Genomic DNA, 16,070 nt, shown 5'->3' with positions numbered 1-16,070 from the left:
TTTTTATCAATATAATTATTTTTATATGAAAAAATTAAATTAAATTAAATTATTAATAATATAAACATGCGTAACACGCAAACATGCTTTTAGTTTTAATCATTAGTTACCATCCAAATTCAACCACAACTATCAAGTGTCAAAAGCGATACTCAAATTGTTGTTTTTTTTACTAATTTTATTATTATTTTTTATACTTAGAGTCTTTGACTTTTGAGAATTAGTCCCTCATTTTACTTCCTTCACATATGTAGGATTTTCAATCCATTTTGGCCATAAATATCTAAGATCAATTACTATTTAATTCCTAAATATTATAATTATTTACAATTTCATTCCTTAATTTTGCAATTACCAATCATTTCTCTCATCTCTCTGTCTCTCTACCTTACTTTTGTCTCTTTCTCCCTCTCCTTATCTCTTGTTCCCTCTCTATGCTTATCTTCATCTCTCTTTCATTTTTGTCTCTTCGTCTCTCTCATTTCTTTCTCCATCTCTTTCATTTTTGTCTCTCTATTGTTTCTCTCTCTTTATATTCCCTCATCCCTCTCTTATTTTCCTTTGGGAGAAGTGGGGTAAAGAAGGAGAATGAGGGAGAGAGAAATGGAGAAGAGAAACATAGAGATGGAGAAAAATTATAAATAATTGCAAAACTAAAGAATGAATTATGAATAGTTATAATTTTCAAGGATTTAATTATAATTAATCATAAATATTAAAGGCCAAAATAGATAAAAGGACCTAAAGTGTATGATGAAAGTAAAATTGAAGGATTAAATATCTATTTTTTTAAATGTAAAGACTCAAATGATAAATTACAGGTATTAAATGGTAAATTACTTGCAACACATCGGTCAACGATCTTCTATTGGCTAAAAGGGCGAGAAGAATTTAGAAACTGCTTTGTGGAATTGCTTAAGAAAATTATAATAAAAGAAATTTCATTCTGATAGAAGAAAAGATAAAAGAGAGGTTATATATATTTTTTGTATTTAAAAAAAATAAAAAATAATAAATTTTAAAAAATATATAAATAAATATATTTATAATTTTTATTATTTTTTTTTACACTCTAATTAATATATAAAAAAAATATAATTTGAGAGACAATAAAAAGTACAACTTTCCCTGCCCTCTGTTAACTCATATATTCCCAAAAAGAGATAAAATGATTACCCTTTCATGCGTTTATTTATCCTTCCTTCGCCCTGTCCAAACAGACCCTAATTTCCTTGGGAAATAATTGCTTCCGTTACTCCCTTAGTCCTCCTGTTTAAAAAATTTTTAAGGAGAGATATAGAGACAGGCTATGGCTCCTGACGGCGAGGTATCAGACGCTGCAGGTGAAGCCATGGTTGCTCAACGCCCAATTTCTAATATCCTCATTATCATCGGTCCTCTTCTCTCCTTTTTCTTGTTTACGTTTCTTTGTATCTCTGTATAAGTGTATGTTTCTGTTGAGATGCGTGGATTTTTAATGACTTTATTGATTGTATTTTTGTGGTGGTTTTTGATGGAGTGAACAGCTATGCAAACGGAAGCGACGCCTGTGGTGAACAAGTTCCAGCTCGTGGAGGAACCAGAGTCTTCGTGAGTTTTCGTTTCCTGAATTAATCGGTGTTTTTTTGACTTCTGTGAGAACTTTGTGATTAGGCTTTAGTTTGAGTTTAGTGATATTGTTATGATTGTATTATAGTTCGATGCAGTCTAATGAAGTCTTTTTTGCTTTCTTTCATGTGTTTTTCCCCCCTTTAATTTCATTTTATTCTCTTGTATTTGTGGAAATAGACAATTTTTGAGCTTGATAGATAAATTTCATTTTGATGCTTATTAAATGTATGATACTAAAAAATTTCGTTTCTTTTTGAAGTGAAGCAATCTGATTATTTCATTTTTATTGGCTAAATTAATTTATGGGGTATGGAAAGATAGATAGATAGATAGATAGATAGATATGTGTTAGACGTTGGTGCTCGTTATTTTTCTGTATCGGCAGGAGAGAGCTCTTCTTTTTCTAAAGCTAAAACAAAATAAGTATGTGAGTAATCATTTTCTTTTCTTTTCTCTCTCTTCTCTCTCTCTCTCTCTCTTTGACCTGTAGACTTTCTTTATAAAATGAGATTTTTTTTAGTTGTATGCAATAAGTGTTGTCCCTTTTGCTTTGCACTTAATGTGAAAGTAGTTATCCTTTGTGCAGATGTTACAATCATTACTGGGTAATTTAATTTGTGAAATTTGATGTATATTTCTCTTCTGTTTAAGTATCATACATGTTCAGTTGTGCTTAGGATTGATTAGTCAATGTCTGATGGTGTAGGTTTCCAAAAGGGGTTCCTTGGGTTTGGTATCATGGTATTTACAAAGATCTCCATATCAATTTGGTATGGCCAGGAAAAGATTCAAATCTGGGTATGTTGTTATCAATTGCAAGTTTTTTTTCCTTAATTTCATAGTTTCAAATATAGTGGAACATTGATTCTGTGTTAGGGATTTCTGGGTGGCTTTCTGTGATAATCAATCAGCTCTAAACAGTAAACACTAGGAAAAAAAAAGTATAAGCACAATTCACTCTTTGAATATAAGATTACTGTAACAGATAATGCCTCTTACTTTCTTTTTGTCGTATGCTTATATTCGCAATCATGAAAAGTTCATATTCAGTCTGTTTTTAGCTATTCTTCAAAATTTTTATGGATTTTAGATTTAGACTTCCATTGCCACATCTACATGACTACATCACACATTTCAAGACGTAAGTGCTTCCTATACTTGGATGCACATTTTTTGAAATGGACATCCAATTGTGTATGCTGCTGTAATACTTGAACTAATTAAAATGTCTAAGAATAGATGTCATTCCAATACCAGCTGCATGGATTAGTCCTTTCAATTCTGTGTTTATTGTTTAAGCCATCTCTTTTCAGAGGTTGATAGTGTAGGCACAGTTTCTGCATCACTTGTGACATATGCTGCTATCCGAGCATTACAGCCAGACTTAATCATCAACGCAGGCACTGCTGGTGGCTTTAAGGTATGTTCTTATTTAATAGCTGATTAGAGTTCCAAAATCTTAAATAAACTTCAAATTATCCCCATTTATCATTCTACTGTTTATGCTGAAATTTCTTCCATTACAGTGAGGATTTTTTTTTTTAAAATTTTAGTATGATGTATCGTATCATTTTCTGGGTCTGAGCTGCTAATTAGAATTTTCTAGAATTGAAAGAGTGCACCCTCCTTTTAATGGAAGCACTAAGGAAGATAGAGCATGTTTATATCTCCATTTGAAGCAAAATAACGTTTTCATTTAAATTTGATATTTCCAGGCAAAAGGAGCATCTATTGGTGATGTATACCTCGTAAGTGATGTTACTTTCCATGACAGAAGAATCCCTATCCCTGTAAGTGTTCCTTAGTTTTCCATTATTTATTTCTTATGCTTTTAATGAAGCAAAGGAACTTGAAATACATGTATTTCTATTCTTGTTTTATATAGAACTTTCTGATTGCCTAAGTGTATATCTGAAAGCTACCAACCTAGTTGCTTTTTCTTGATTTCTTTATTTATTTTTTTTTCATGATGGTGGCCAATCAAGTCACTTACTACAACACTTATGTTTGCAACCTAGAACTAGGGCTTTGTAGATGCTAAAGATCATTGGAAGCCCTAATGAAATCTCGTAGTAAGCCACAAATCTCAAACAAGATGGAAAAAATATGCAAGTAAAGTACCTAGCAAATGGCTAAGGTTGAAATTAAGAACTTCAATTTTGCTATACGCATTACAAAGAAATTTTCTATACTTGTTTGTAATTGATTTTTGTGCTCTTTCGCCTTCACTTTATGTCTTTCTTTTGCCTTTTGTAGGTTTTTGATCTCTATGGTATTGGTTTGCGGCATGCTTACCCAACACCCAATCTCCTAAAGGACCTTAACCTAAAGGTAGTTACATTGAATGCTAGGCAATCCACTCCTTATTTGTGTGTTATAAATGTTTTCTTTTTGGAATATATTTTAGCTTGTTGCACTCTTAGACTCTTGCATATCTGCACCTATCCTGAGGCTCCACCTCTCCCCCCCACGCGGCCCCCAACCCCCCCCCCCCCACAAAAAAAAAAAAAAAAAAAAAAAAAAGAAGGATTCTTTTAAAAATAAATAAAGAAGCCATTCTAAAGTAAAAATAGCAAACTCAACTAAGTTGTTTTGACTTCTGATTTGAACATGGCTAATGATCCTCAATTGAGTCATTATTGAACTTTAGGAATTAGCATGCATGTGTTTTCCTGTGTCAAAGAGAGAGGGAGAGAGAGAGAGAGAGAGAGAGAGAGAGAGCATTTTATGCATATTGCATTTTCTGTCAAGTATCATGTTGTGCCCTAATATTTAGGGGTGAGCATTCGGTTAATTCAGTTCAAAAACGAACCGAACCCAAACAAAGGAATCGAATTAAACTAAACCGAAATAATTCGATTCAATTCAGTTTGGTAGTTTGGCCTTCCTTTATCTGTGCTACAAATTCCTAGGGATGGCAACAAGTAGGCTACCTACGAAAATCACATTATCCAAACCTGAACCCGATTAATATTCTCAAAATCCGGACCCACCCCAAAACCGATTAAAATTTATTCTCAATTACTTGAACCCGTCTGAAAACCGATTATTATTAACCGAAAAATATCAGAACTCATTTTAATTTTATATATTTTAATTAATAATCTACATAAAAAATTATTTTATCAATAATTTATACTTTAAAACTTTAATAATTTCATAAAATATTTAAATTCTATTTTATATAAAATATAAAGAATTATAAATATTATTATAAAAAATATATATTTTATATTTAATTAAGTATTTATATAAACGGATTTGGGTAACGGATACTTAATATGCAAAACCCGAACCTGTCACTGGTATTATTCTTCAAACTCAAACCTGTCCTAAACCCGATTATGTATTACCTAAACCGTTTTTGTTAGGGTTCGGTCGGATCGAATACTTGCAAAAAGCCGACCCGTTTTCATCCCTACAGATCCCCCATTTCTTCCCTAAATGCCCAATGGCTTTCCCAAATCCCTAATTTCTATACACCCATATCGCCATTCCAGATAAAGTTAATGAACAAATTCAAATCTTCAATGCGTCATGCACAAAAATGAAACAAAATTACAAGAAGTCAAGACTAAAATCTGAATAAAAAACAAAACTAACATTGTACAATCAACAAAATAAAATATCCATCATCAAAAAAGTAAAACAAAATAGCAGAAAAGCAAATTAAAAAAAATTGAATAGGAGGCCAAGGCTGCATGAGGAGTTAAAAGCTTGAATATAGAGCCTTCAAAGGTGAGATGAAGACAAGAACACATATTGCATCAATACTCAACTGATGGAACCCAGAAGATGAGGATAACACAATGCCTTCAAAGGTGAGTGGAGATCGAGATGATGAACTGAATGGCTAACAGCAAAAATGAATGAGAATCTTTGAACGAGAGGAGGCTGAGATTAGAGAAGAGAATGAAGTCAACCCACCAAACGGGTAGTGAATGAAAAGTGAAAGAAAAAGATGGCTATTTGCTCTCAAGTGCTCTCTTAAATTTGGTTAACGGCATGAGGATGCGAGAATTGAGAAGAGGGAGGCTGGCGTTAGATATTAGAGAAGTACATGTATAGTCGTATTGGATGGCTGAGATTAGAGTAAATGAATGACTATGATTATTTGTCAAAAAAGAAGGCTAAAAAAAATTAAATAAGTGTGGGGCTTGGGAATCGAACACCAAACTTGTAGGTAGAATTTTAGAACATTAACCACTAGGCCACAGATGGTATAAGCAATATGCAGATATGCTAATAAAATTATATATTGGTTTGGTTCTGTTTTTCTGATTTTTTCTTTCAAAAGCCTAAGCGGATCGCAATAACTGAAAATTTTATAAACTAAAACCGGACCAAACTGAATAACAATAAAATCGAACCGAAATTAGTCAGTTCGGTCGATTTTTCTGTTTGAACTGAATTCTGCTTACCCCTAGTAAAATTGGTTTGGATTGAATGTAAAATGGATATGTATTAGTCAACAAGGAGAGGCAACTCAAAAGCATCATTCAAAGGATTTTCTGGAGTGCCAAAGGATAATATGTGTTCAACCTGGGTTCTTGCTAATCTTATAGGGTTTTTGCTAACTTCAAGACTTGCTTACCTTTTTGGCAAGTTACCTAGTCTCTATGGTTAATTATCTTGCTCCTTGTTCTGTATTTGATTCATAAAAATTACCATCATGCCAATAAGGCATGGACGTCTTAGGGAAAAAAGATCTGGATGTGTTGCTTGGTAACTTGAATTGTGGATGTTTAAAATGAAACCTCATAGCGCTTTTGGTGCTAGGGAAAGTGAACATAATTTTGGGCCCTTGCTATTTCACTTTAATAGGTGTGCAAAAGAGATGAGATTCATGAATGATCCTTTCCATTGTTTCATTAATGAGAGCATTGTTTAGGCCTGTTCAAAATCCACAGTAAACCAACCCTGCCTAAAAAGGGTGCATTTTACATTTATTTGGTTGGTTTTTTTTTCCACACATTTTATATGGTGATGGTTTAGACCATTATTCCTTTTAACAACTCCCTTTATTGTAGTGCACACTGGCTTGCAGTCAAATTTAGTGTTAAGAGTGAATACAATTGATCTCATTTGTGTATGTGTACTATCTGTTTTGCAAATGGTTTGTCTCTCCTATGTGCTTTTGCCAGACTTGCTTAACAAAATTTTTGGTGGTTGAGTTTTACCGTTTGTAGTGCATTTAATTTTAATTAAATGGTATTTCATGAAAAATTGAATTATATATAGATAGGGTTTTCCTTCAAATAACGAGGATAGGCTTTAACATATTTTGGGATCATCTTATTTTCATGAAAAATAATTTAAGTTCTGTTTGACAAGAATTTGTATTGAGTATATGCTGATCTTATGATGTGGTGGAAAATTTTCTGATTCATTCATTTGTAGCCTTCAATATCACTTAGAACTTCTAATATGCAATATCTTCATGTTTCAGGTTGGCAAGTTGTCTACTGGAGACTCTTTGGACATGTCTCCACAGGACGAAGCAACAATTATTGCAAATGATGCTTCTGTTAAAGACATGGAGGTAATGTTTAAGCATCACCTGATAAGATGTGAGCTGAATGGGTCATGGTGACATGGTGTCCCTGTCCCTGCCCTCCAATGTGCAGAGTAAATAGATTTTAAAATCTTATAGATTAGATGTATGCTTATTTAAGCTGTTGTAGTTGATATAACTGAGATTATAATGTAAAGGAGCCTTAAATATTGATAATGCACCATAATTATTTGCTTATGCCTTGTCATGGAAGGTCAAGCAAGTGAAAATATATACTTCCTGTTCACTGCTATTATGGTAATTTAGTTGCTTAAAATGATATAGGAAGAACGCTACTTTAAAGAATGATTACATTCCTCAATGCATATGCATGTTCCTTCTGCGTCCACAAAAGATCAATTATTTCTTGACATTTTGTCTCAGGGAGCAGCAGTTGCTTATGTTGCTGATCTTTTAAAAGTCCCTACAATATTTGTAAAAGCAGTGACTGATATTGTAGATGGTGAGAAGCCAGCCGCAGAGGAATTCCTGCAGAATTTGGCAGCAGTGACTGCTGCACTTGACGAGGCAGTTGCCCAAGTAATTGATTTCATCAATGGGAAGTGTCTTTCTGAACTTTGAAATGGCTCAAGCTTCACTTCACAATTAATCTGAAGATTGCTGTGGGAAAGGATCATGTGAAAATTGATCTTCAAGATGCCAGATATGTTTCAGGAAATATGATGTTTAGCCTAAAACCACTATTACTTCAAGGCATATGAATTGAGCAGCTTAAAAGGGAAATGTTGATGCATGATAGTCGTTTTACCCAGTTTGAGAATGCATAATACCTGTTTTACAATTTACACAATATATGGGTTTAGTTCATGTCAAAGTTGTGTGTGATTATTGTCAGAGTCCAGTACAATAATTCACCCACAGTGTTTTGAGTGTTGACAGAGGTCTATTTAATGTAAAAATTGTGCTTCCATGATTAAGCTTTCCTTACGCCTTTCAATTATTATTGGGTTCTATCCCCGTTTGAAATCTACATTTTGCTCGTTTGATTCACTTTGGAATTGGCCATGGAATGAGATTTTAGATTATGATTTCATTTTCTTGTTTGGTTCACAATAATAATAATAATAATTTTTAATGATATTTTTATATTTTCATGAATTTATGTTGGAAAGAGGTATCCTTTCATGTGTAACTTTTTGAAGTTCATTAAATTCGATCAAGTTATTTCAAAGATAAATTTGGAATAGGATCTTTCAGGTATAGACATCCTGTATCATTTGTACCTATTATGCCGGCCAGTGTTTCAAAAATATCAAATTTTATAATCAAGCTTTTCAAATATTTTTACGCACCCATTTGCCTTACCTTAACAAATCAAGAATTTTACTTTGTATTTCACTTTAATTTGTTATTAAAAAATTTTTAAATTTTAATTTTATTTCATAAAAATATTTTCAATTTGTTATTTTTATATTAAAAAATGATGAAATTATATTTTTATCTTCATTCTTCTCACATTCAAAAAACACTGATCGTTTCAATTATCATGTAAATATGCTTTTTGGAAAAGAAGAGAATTTATTTTTCACTAGAAAGTGCTGAAATTACGTTAGCAAACATCACATTATAGATTAAAGGAATTTTTTAATTTAAAAATTTACTATTATAATTTAGATGATTTTTTGCCAACAAAATTAAGTTTATGAATCTTTTAATAACAAACTAAAATTAAGAGAAAAAAAAATAAAACATAGGATAAAATTTAGGAACGGCTATAAAAATTATCCTACAAATCATAAAGATAGCCAGCAGCCTGTGAGGAGTCCTTGATGCCTTTTTCCACTTCAACAAACATTGGTTTAGTTTAGCTCACTGATATTGAATTTCATATCCTTGTTCTTTTTTTTTTTATCAAAATTTAGTGAAATTTAAAGCTCAGTCCCTCTATTTTGAAGGGGTGTGGACATACGTATCTGAAGTACATGTAGCAGCACCGTCAGTTCAGCTATTAAGGACCAAGCACCAAAAATTTACCAAAATCTTTAAACATAACCTGCATGAAAGGCTTGCTTCTCAACTACTGCTTTATATATATAAGAATAGCACATTTATGTCTCACACCCATATGAAAAATTAAAATACTCTGGCTTCCTTTAAGCCTATGCATGTTGTGCAGTTATATATATGAGCATTCCTCTCTATCCTTTCATTGCACGGTAAAGAAGCTCACATACTACCTCTTCTAGACCCTGCAGGTTTATTGGTGTCTATTTTCGGAAGTTAAGGAATGGGGAGTGAAGAGAATGTACAGTCAGATTCATTGAAGAAGGCCAACCCTGGCAAAGCTACAATTCTGGCTCTGGGCAAGGCATTCCCTCACCAGCTTGTCATGCAGGAGTTTCTGGTTGATGGGTATTTCAAGAACACCAATTGTGATGATCCAGATCTCAAGCAGAAGCTAGCTAGACTCTGTAACTGATAACTTTTCTCTTATTTTAGTGTTTTTTGCATCTATTCTTGACTAACAAATGCATGCAAATCTATTGAAACTAACTTGAAACAAAGGGACACCAAGGACTATATATAATATATAGAGGGGGCCAATTAGCAAATTGGAACTTGTTACTAGAACCAGGTATTGAACCCATGAGGGAGGGTACATTTTCATCATCATATTTGTAATTTCTCACTTAAATTTTAGGGTGACTGCAAGTCCCCTCTGGATTACTCTTGGCAAATGGTTTTAGCAGAACTTAGAAATTTATATAACATGGACATTTTGGGGATGGCCATGCATTGTTCTATGCACTATCCTAACCAAAGTAAGTTGTCATTTTTCCCCCTCCATGGATTCTTACAGGCAAGACAACAACCGTCAAAACAAGGTATGTGGTAATGTCGGAGGAAATACTAAAGAAATACCCTGAACTCGCCATCGAAGGCCTCCCTACTGTAAAGCAGCGATTGGATATCTGTAATAATGCTGTGACACAGATGGCTATTGAAGCTTCACAAATTTGCATCAAGAACTGGGGCAGGCCTATGTCAGAAATAACTCACTTAGTCTACGTCTCCTCAAGTGAAGCTAGGCTACCGGGTGGCGATCTCTACCTTGCAAGAGGTCTTGGACTCAACCCTGAAACACAGCGTGTCATGCTGTACTTCATGGGTTGCTCTGGAGGCGTGGCTGGTCTCCGCGTCGCAAAGGATATAGCTGAAAACAATCCTGGGAGTAGAGTTTTGCTGGCTACTTCTGAAACTACCATAATTGGATTCAAGCCACCGAGTGCAGATAGACCGTATGATCTAGTTGGGGTTGCACTGTTTGGGGATGGTGCCGGAGCCATGATAATAGGCACAGACCCAGTTTCAGATATTGAACATCCACTATTTGAACTTCACACAGCAATCCAGAATTTCTTGCCTGAAACAGAAAAAGTTATCGATGGCAGGCTTACAGAAGAAGGGATCAGCTTCAAGCTAGCAAGGGAACTTCCCCACATAATTGAAGACAACGTTGAGGAATTCTGTCATAAGTTAATGGGAATTGCTGGTATAGGAGAAAAGGAGTACAATAAGTTGTTTTGGGCAGTTCATCCAGGAGGACCTGCGATATTGAATAGGATAGAAAAGAGACTTGATTTGCAGCCTGAGAAACTAAATGCTAGCAGACGAGCTCTTATGGACTATGGTAATGCTAGCAGTAATACCATTGTATATGTGCTGGAGTACATGATAGAAGAGTGCTTCAAGGTCAAGGAGAAAAATGAGAGTTGTGAATGGGGACTGATACTTGCTTTTGGACCTGGAATTACCTTTGAGGGAATTCTGGCCAGGAACCTCACCGTCTAAATAAAATGTCATGCCTCCATGTAATAACTTGGGTTCTCTCTAGATATCGTACCAGAGATGCCTGTACTTGAATCTTCCTAGGCCTAAGAAATTGCATTCTATAACTTGATAATCCATTTTGTTTTCTCTCTCTCTCATTGAACTCAGATCTTATTATTACAATATCCAAGATTTGATGCTTTCAATTGAGCTGCAGCTCAGTTGGTGCACTCAAACTATCATCTCAAGCTCTAGGTGTTGTAACACAGTTCCTGAATACAGTTTCAAGATGCACCTACAGGCTTAGCCTGACAAAAAGAACACCAATTAATCTAAACAAAAGACCCAAGTTCAAATCCCCTCCCCTTCCTTGGCAGCGCGGATAAAGCAGAATAGTGGAAAATTTGTTTGTGTTAAATGAAGAATTGCATGTCACCCGGACAAAGATTTATCAAATCTCAGAGAAAAAATGTCTCATTAGCACAAAAAAACATTCTATAGACAAAATGCTTAAACCGTAACAGTAGTCGTTTGTGGCAGCAGTTGCGCTAATCAGCAAATGGCTGGCATTTCTTTTAGAGTCTGCTGATAATTGGCAGACGGAATCATGCATGCGCCTTATGTAAATCACATTCAATTAGCAAAATCCATACAGAACGTCGCCTCTAGTCTCTAATGTCCACCTCCAATGTCCACAACATTGCCCAGATGCATGTCCTGGTTACCCTAGCACTCTCAGAGCAAACTAGAACAGAGACGCCAGAATAAAATGTCCAGCATTCTATGCCAAACACAAGTAATCCAGCTAGATTCAGCATTGGCGCGGATTATTCATACGCAGAAAAAGAGCATATCACAAGGCAAGGGACTGGTTTATACACTTTAGTAAGGGATCAGCATTGACAAAATAAGTTAATCCAACTAGAAAATTATGTATCAAATATATATTAAAAAAAAAACCCATCAGAGTTTGTGCATCCCCAAATTTACAAAAGACCTACTTTACCTCTGGTCATAAAAGCAAGGGAGAAAACTTTATGGGGGAAAAATTTTGCAACAGCATTTCGTAAAAACATTAATTTTTGGATGGTAATGTTGCTCAAGGACCACAGCAGATGAGGATCTTCAGTCACACCACTCCTGAGGGAAGGCGGAGAACAAGCCGTCCTCCAAACACACTGCAAACCCATAATTGAAATTTGTAATAAGAATGACAATGTTGTCCTGGAAAATGTCAAATGCCAAATCTACTTGGTCCTTGGTTAAAAGAATAAATGCACAAACATTTACATACCTCTTGACATAATAATAACAGAAGTCTGCTAAGATGAAAGTCTGGACAATTTCTGACAAAAGAACCATAGAAGGCCATAATCCATACCCCAAGGCTACCAGCAAGCGTCCACGACTATCTAAAACCTATTCAAAGTAGTAGAAACAGAATTAGAATCTTAACAGGAAGATAATAACATACCAAGAGAAATATGATTGACAATAACCTATGGTGCCAGTTAACCAACCAGTTTACATACAAATGCATGCTTGTAAAATGACCACATACAATTCAGTCCCAACATCATATTTTACCATTAGAGGGTATCTGTAGGAATATAAAGTGGGTTGCAGGAAAAGAAGCTTGCTCATTGGCAACCACTTAAATACTGCTACATGAATTCCTTGTCATTTTGCAATTTACAATATGAAGGTTCTACAGATTTTGATGAAACTGTTCCATATTTTGCTTCAATTATTCAACGTGACGCTCCTAAATGACATTCCTATCACTCAATTGTGGCTAACAGAGCAAACACATCATCAAAATTTAGACGCAACTACTAAGAACACAATAGCAATTCAAGTTGTATCTTGGCATCCCTTCTTCATGTAGACTCAAGTACCAAGACAGAAGTACCTCAATTGCATACTAGAAGTAATTAGCTCAGAACAATTTAGAAAAGGACTCAGTCACAACATTTGAAACTAAATACAAAACTAACTCAAACAGATATATACAGATTCAACTGTGCAAGAACAAACCTGGAGAACCCAATGGGCACAACTCAAGAACCTTGCAACACCCAATGCAAATACATAATGAGCAGTGAATGGTTCAACTATCTGAAGGTACAAAAAACAAAGATGAGTTTCAATTCAAAAACCTTTTAAACGTAAATCTTCCACCTTATGCAACAATACCTTTGTATTCTGCATGACCCGCAACTGAGGTAGCACTGATACAGCTTCCAGGTATACACAGAATGCCCAAAAAATCCTGTTCACTAAATTATGAGATGTTGATGGATGAATAAGAAGTGCTAGAATAGCACAGGGTAGCGCCTGCATCAAAATTCAAAAACAAGGATTTGAGTTAAAAAGATATGAATATCAGAAATAAAACATCATTCCATAACAAGAGAATCAAAAGGAGTTGGACAGGCAACTACTGAAAAGAAGGTTTCAGATGGATACTCACCACATAATATATTGCAAAGTTATCTTTGTCCTCCATATAACTAGACTTCAATTTGAAACGGATCATATAAATAACCCACAAAGTTGTTGCCAATGTAGCCAAGTCAAGTACGGTATGTATATCATATTCCATCACAAAGCTGCAATACAGTCTGACAGCTAAAAACATAGCTGTCAATTCCTGGGACTTGAGTGATAGTCCTGTAAATCATCCGATGATGAGTTGTTATAAAAGAACTGAAATCAGTCAATGAATATAAATACATAAAGAATTAGGAAGCCCTGATCGTCAATTGATGAGATAAGTGTCAGAAAATCCTTCCGTTAGTTTGCTGGAATTTTACAAGATGACCTCAAATAAGAAAACCCACTTCAAGCTGAACAAGATTAGCTGGAAGGAGCCTTACTAAAACAACAACCAATGAAAATAGGCTCCACCAGTAAAAACTGGCTTTTGCCTATCACTGGACTCAGATGAGGCTACATTGCATCCAGAGGAAATAAGTCACGGAGATGATCAGAATAAACTCACACTATAATTGGATTCACCTGTTATCAAGATGATGCCAGTTTTAGCCCATCCTAGGTCAACAATGAAAATTTTTGCATTGCATATTCAATGTATGATCCAATTCAATAGAGACCATCCACTCCAACAAGTTGTAATATGCACACATTGAACCAAAGAATAGAACTTCAAATTTTTAATTCCTTAAAAAGCATAGCTCGCCACTCAGGGAAGAAAATCATACAATAGAGTTGGCTAGTTGAAGGGTATAACAAGGATTTCGGTTTTCTTCAAATGTTCTCTCGTTCATGTAAACAACAAAAAGAAAAGAAATAAAATAAAAAGGCCCCAAAGAAAGAAACCCCAACAAACATAAAACGATCAAAATCAATCTGCAAAACCAGTAATAAAATTCCAAAAATCATTGCTACGCTATGTCTAATTTCTCTCTGATTCCTACAATTACCCTTAAAAGGAAAAAAAATAATCAAAGTTTCCTCTTTTTACCAGCGCAAGTTCTCTCCTTCATAAGCTTATATATAAGGACAATGATACCGATAGAATGGACAGCCTCAGCAGCGATAAAGAGACTGTCATGGTCATGTACGATGAATCTAAGGAAAACGAGAGCCGCCATCCCCAACACCACGGCCAAAAAAGCCTTGACCTTGGGCGGCTGTCGGCGCACCCATGACGTGACGGCGTGTATTGGCCTTCTCTGCGGCCTCATCGGAGAATTGGATTGATTTGCCCCAGAAAACGATGAAAAGTTTGGGAAATTTTACGAGAGTTAGGCTGGGTTGATTAATTTAAAGGGAGAAGAGAGACAGGAAGAAGACAGAATCTGTGATTGGGTTAATATATATATAAACTCAAGACTTTGGGTTGCTTTGAAATAGAAATCCCGTAGACCGCGGCTTTGATGGACTAACGTGTCCGGATGAGAAAAGAATTCTTCTCTCCTTTATTACACAAAAAATATTAATTAATTAACATTTTTTTTTTAACTCCAGATATTTACAATTGCATTTCATGGCCAATAGGGCAAACTTACAAAATGGGTCTAGTTATAAGACAAATTAGAGTCTCATGTATCAAACTCTATAACAAAACAAGCCCAATACATGGTAGTCCATCCCCAATCCAAGAAACCTAAACAAACAAAAATGAGAATAGAACCAAGACAGCACAGCTCCGCCATCCATGTGTCATAACAAGTTTGATCACCGATTTGGAAATTGGGAAGAGAAACATTTCTTCGTCCCCAACCACAGCTCCGATTAAGCATCCTGAACAGCCAAAGGCTACTCAGAGAAACACAAAAGCGTAAACAACATCTTATCTTCAAGGCTCCACCACTCAACATTGGAAGCACAACTTAATCTTTCTGGAAAAGTGACGCAGCAGAGCTCTCTGACCTTTCAATCTCGTATAGCATTGGAGATTATTGAGAAAAATATAAAAATAATAAAAAAACACAAAAAGGAAAAGGAGAAGGACAAAATAAATATAGTGAAATCATTTTTGCTTGCAAATATAACTATTGATACATTTCCACCCACATATTGTCTCGTGAAAATTATGATTTAATAAACATGCTCTGATGCTATTGTCTCTTTATCATTAGGTCCCTCCTGCGGAAGTAGAGGTCTTGTTGCTTATACAGAAATTGTTGAAGCCACTATAATACCACAAGCATTCTTCCATATTATATATTATATAGGGCTTGGAAATTCATTCTATGCATGTAAAGGCATCCTTTTTCCACAAATGGAACCCCATTTGTCCCATGATTAAGGAATCCTTGGAAAATCATATGCTTTTAATAGCAATTTACCTTGTTTTGTTCTACCTTTCCTTCAGAAATGAGACTGATTGTGATGTTATTTCAAATTTGCTGATAAGGAGGTTGGGCAGGTTCTCATAGCATATGTTGTAAGAAAGGCTAGAAGTCATTTATTTGAGAGTGCAATCATGGATTTCGTTGCAAAGACAGGTGTGTTTGAAGTACTAAATATAAAAATTATCAGAGCTCCAATAAAAAGATTAGCACAATTCAACTCTTTTGCCATTGCATTGTCTTCTTATGTACTAAGCTGATTACAAAATTAAATAATGAGTACGTAAAAAAAT

General features: G+C 34.8%; 3 protein-coding genes across 3 annotated transcripts; 2 read left to right on the top strand and 1 right to left on the bottom strand.

The window, feature by feature from the left end:
* Positions 1-1,124: 1,124 nt before the first annotated feature.
* LOC110668972 (5'-methylthioadenosine/S-adenosylhomocysteine nucleosidase) lies at positions 1,125-8,123 on the top strand. Its single transcript, XM_021830398.2, has 8 exons — positions 1,125-1,394; positions 1,527-1,590; positions 2,318-2,409; positions 2,925-3,031; positions 3,327-3,401; positions 3,868-3,942; positions 7,061-7,153; positions 7,550-8,123. Exons 1-8 carry the CDS (start codon positions 1,310-1,312, stop codon positions 7,745-7,747), a joined length of 789 nt encoding a protein of 262 aa, XP_021686090.2. The 5' UTR covers positions 1,125-1,309; the 3' UTR covers positions 7,748-8,123.
* Positions 8,124-9,321: 1,198 nt separating this feature from the next.
* LOC110668970 (type III polyketide synthase B) lies at positions 9,322-11,110 on the top strand. The gene is made up of 2 exons (XM_021830394.2): positions 9,322-9,597; positions 9,987-11,110. Exons 1-2 carry the CDS (start codon positions 9,414-9,416, stop codon positions 10,976-10,978), a joined length of 1,176 nt encoding a protein of 391 aa, XP_021686086.1. The 5' UTR covers positions 9,322-9,413; the 3' UTR covers positions 10,979-11,110.
* A 759-nt stretch (positions 11,111-11,869) lies between these two features.
* LOC110668971 (uncharacterized) lies at positions 11,870-14,875 on the bottom strand. The gene is made up of 6 exons (XM_021830395.2): positions 14,445-14,875; positions 13,431-13,630; positions 13,154-13,294; positions 12,995-13,075; positions 12,252-12,376; positions 11,870-12,135 (listed from the first exon to the last, which is right to left on the bottom strand). Exons 1-6 carry the CDS (start codon positions 14,665-14,667, stop codon positions 12,087-12,089), a joined length of 819 nt encoding a protein of 272 aa, XP_021686087.2. The 5' UTR covers positions 14,668-14,875; the 3' UTR covers positions 11,870-12,086.
* Positions 14,876-16,070: the final 1,195 nt, after the last annotated feature.

Source organism: Hevea brasiliensis, chromosome 1 (genome assembly GCF_030052815.1).
Source record: "Hevea brasiliensis isolate MT/VB/25A 57/8 chromosome 1, ASM3005281v1, whole genome shotgun sequence".
Taxonomy (NCBI): Eukaryota; Viridiplantae; Streptophyta; class Magnoliopsida; order Malpighiales; family Euphorbiaceae; genus Hevea; species Hevea brasiliensis.
The sequence above is the reverse complement of the archived record's forward strand: the minus strand, read 5'-3'. Positions and strand labels throughout refer to the sequence as shown.

Excerpts from the sequence above, each read along its gene's own strand:
- LOC110668970 (XM_021830394.2), top strand. The coding sequence starts at position 9,414 with ATGGGGAGTGAAGAGAATGTACAGTCAGATTCATTGAAGAAGGCCAAC. Across the intron at positions 9,598-9,986 it reads GCAGAAGCTAGCTAGACTCT|GCAAGACAACAACCGTCAAA; the intron begins GTAACTGATAAC and ends GGATTCTTACAG.
- LOC110668971 (XM_021830395.2), bottom strand. The coding sequence starts at position 14,667 with ATGAGGCCGCAGAGAAGGCCAATACACGCCGTCACGTCATGGGTGCGC. Across the intron at positions 13,076-13,153 it reads GGGTCATGCAGAATACAAAG|ATAGTTGAACCATTCACTGC; the intron begins GTATTGTTGCAT and ends TTGTACCTTCAG. Across the intron at positions 12,377-12,994 it reads GTGCCCATTGGGTTCTCCAG|GTTTTAGATAGTCGTGGACG; the intron begins GTTTGTTCTTGC and ends TACTTTGAATAG.
- LOC110668972 (XM_021830398.2), top strand. The coding sequence starts at position 1,310 with ATGGCTCCTGACGGCGAGGTATCAGACGCTGCAGGTGAAGCCATGGTT. Across the intron at positions 2,410-2,924 it reads AGGAAAAGATTCAAATCTGG|AGGTTGATAGTGTAGGCACA; the intron begins GTATGTTGTTAT and ends ATCTCTTTTCAG. Across the intron at positions 3,943-7,060 it reads TAAAGGACCTTAACCTAAAG|GTTGGCAAGTTGTCTACTGG; the intron begins GTAGTTACATTG and ends TTCATGTTTCAG.